Source organism: Mandrillus leucophaeus, unplaced genomic scaffold (genome assembly GCF_000951045.1).
Source record: "Mandrillus leucophaeus isolate KB7577 unplaced genomic scaffold, Mleu.le_1.0 Scaffold14, whole genome shotgun sequence".
In the NCBI taxonomy this organism is placed as follows: domain Eukaryota; kingdom Metazoa; phylum Chordata; class Mammalia; order Primates; family Cercopithecidae; genus Mandrillus; species Mandrillus leucophaeus.
In genome coordinates, this window is record NW_012101365.1 from 4550407 (window position 1) to 4552791 (window position 2385).

A 2385-nucleotide genomic window follows, 5' to 3' on the forward strand; every position below is an offset into this window, starting at 1 on the left:
CAAGGACCACCAAGCCTATGGAAGGAAGAGGTTTTACAAAACCTCTAAGGTAAGTGACCAGAGCACAAAACACAGAACAAATGGCCCATGGATGACAAGCCCACCAGAAACGCAGGATGAAGTATTTCTTTTCTGCTGAGATAGACAAGTGCAGGTAGGTGAATATTTGTCGTTTTGACCTGTGACCATCCATTTCCTCTTCATCCACTTCAAAAATCCCCATCTTCCTTTGGTCCAAGTGAGACTGATTCTACTCCCCTGCCCCATGAGGTGGGTACGTGACTGAGGTCTGATTCTATCCTTCTGGCCAAAGAGACAGGTTAAGGGATGGGTCTATGACCCAAGTCAAGCCAATGAGACCAGTTCCAGGACAGCCACTCTCTCTTTACTGGGGTTGCTAAGCTGGTTGGATATCAGCCAGAAACTGTTGGGGCCTCTCCAAGGAGAGAGGCTCCAGAGAATGAAGTCAACCTAGAAAAGCAGGCCAACAGATGGCAGAGGGATGGACAGATGGAGATGGGGGACAGAGATCCTGGATCCAGCCATGCCTGATCCAGTTGTACTCCCAGACTTTTCAGGACCTGAACCAATAAAATCCCTTTTTGCTCAAGTCAGTTTGAATTGAGTTTCTTTCACTTGCAACCAAAAGTCTGGTCAAATACTGGTCAGGTCTCCTGGAGAAGGCTGCACTGGGGCTGGCCAGGCAAACAGCTCAACATGGGGAAGGACTATCCTTTGATCAGAGGCCAGGGAGCCAGTAGGGGGCAGGTATTAAGGAAGAGATTCCTGTGATTTGGGGGAAAAGGGATGATAGGTGGGATTCCATGACCAACCAGGTTTTGTCCCTGCCTGAATCTGCAGCCATGGAGTTTGATACAAGCCCAGAGATGGGAGGGAGTGATTAGGGGTGCTGCATTTAAGCTGGAGGCCAAAGAGAGAGCCCAGAAAAAAGGGCAACTGGGTCAGACAGCTATTACAAGCCAGGTGTGAGGCAACTAAACCAGACCTACAGGGGGGAAGGGAAAGCCTGGGAAAGAAGAAATGTCAGAGTTCAGGCTCTGAAATCAAGCTAACCCAGGTTCCAGCCCCATTTACTGACTACTCTTCCTGAGCACATGACTCACACTCTGAAACTCAATTTTCCCTGTTTGCAAAATAGGCACAACATCTACCAGGGTTGCTGTGAGGATGGCAATGGCACATGGCAGGTCTGGGGTAGAGGCTAGTCCAGCTGGGCCCCTGTCTTTCTGCTCACAGTGAACCTTGTGGCTTAGCTGAGATTAATAAGCACTCGCTAGGCTGTATTGAGCCAGGTCCTACGGGCCACAGGCGAGTCACATAACAGTCCCTGATTTCTAGGAGCTCACAGTCTGACAGGGGAGACAAGCAGGTAAATAGAGAATTTGAACTCGAGAAAACAGCTAGGAAGCAGGGTGCAGGTGGGGAGGGAGGACAGGCAGAGGCTCTGGAGCCATGACTGCGACCAGCAAAATCCAGAGCTACAGGGCAAAGTACTTCCAGACACTGGGTTCTCCCACCAGGCCCCAGGTCTTATGCCTCATGGGAACGTCTCTCCGCATCCATCTTCATGCTCTTGCCTACAGCACCCAGCGCGGAGCAAGCAGAATATGGAGGCTGCTACACCTACGGAAGGGTGTCAGCAGGAAACAGAAGCTCTGCAACCTGATGCCAGCAAGAGAGGAACATAAGGAGAAGCAGAGGGAGTCAAGAAACTGCCCAGGTCCCTGGATGCAGAAGAGGCTCCACTGTGAGCCACAGCAGGTCACAGGCTCCGTGGGTGCCTGAGGAACTGAGAGATGGACTGACTGCCTTTGTCAAGGAGTGAGACCTCCGTCACCAGAGGCTGTGCGGCTCTTCCCTCCCGCTTCTGGGCTGGGTTCTACCTTCTTGCTTTAGTCTTCTATCCTAAATCCAATCAAAAGCGCCTTGCTGCTACAAAATAAAGTCCAAACTCGGCCTTGGCATCAAGGCCTCTCTCCAGCCTAGCACCAAACGGACTTTCCGACGTTCTCCCGCTTGCGCCCTGCACTTTTAGGCTTCCCAGCCTTTGCTCACACCAGTCCCTCCATCTACACACCTTCCCCCAATCATTTCCCATACTTCCCAATCTCTAGACCCAGCTCCACCTCCCGGAAGCCCTTCCTTCTCTGAAATGTTTGGGCCAGGTGAGAGTTACCTGAGTGCTGCGCACCTCCCCCTCTTTCCCTTCTTCATCTCCCTCCAGGTACCCGCATATGCCCTGCATACAGTGGGCACTTTGCCTGTTCTGCTCCCCCGACCCCATCACATTTTTGTTTCGTTCCAACCCCTCTCCAACGCCAGCTCCCCACCCCCCCGGGAAGTCCAGGCCGCCCCCGCACCGCA

At 52.5% G+C, this 2385-nt stretch overlaps 1 protein-coding gene across 2 annotated transcripts in view; it reads right to left on the reverse strand.

Annotated features, from left to right (window-relative positions):
- DHCR24 (24-dehydrocholesterol reductase) overlaps positions 1–2379 on the reverse strand; it is a 39966-nt gene extending 37587 nt beyond the window's left edge. For both annotated transcript variants that reach the window (XM_011973836.1, XM_011973834.1), the window contains exon 1: positions 2198–2379. In XM_011973836.1, the coding sequence (XP_011829226.1) occupies positions 2198–2305 (108 nt within the window). In that variant the 5' untranslated portion in view covers positions 2306–2379. The remainder of the gene's footprint in view (positions 1–2197) is intronic.
- Between the last annotated feature and the right edge of the window lie 6 nt (positions 2380–2385).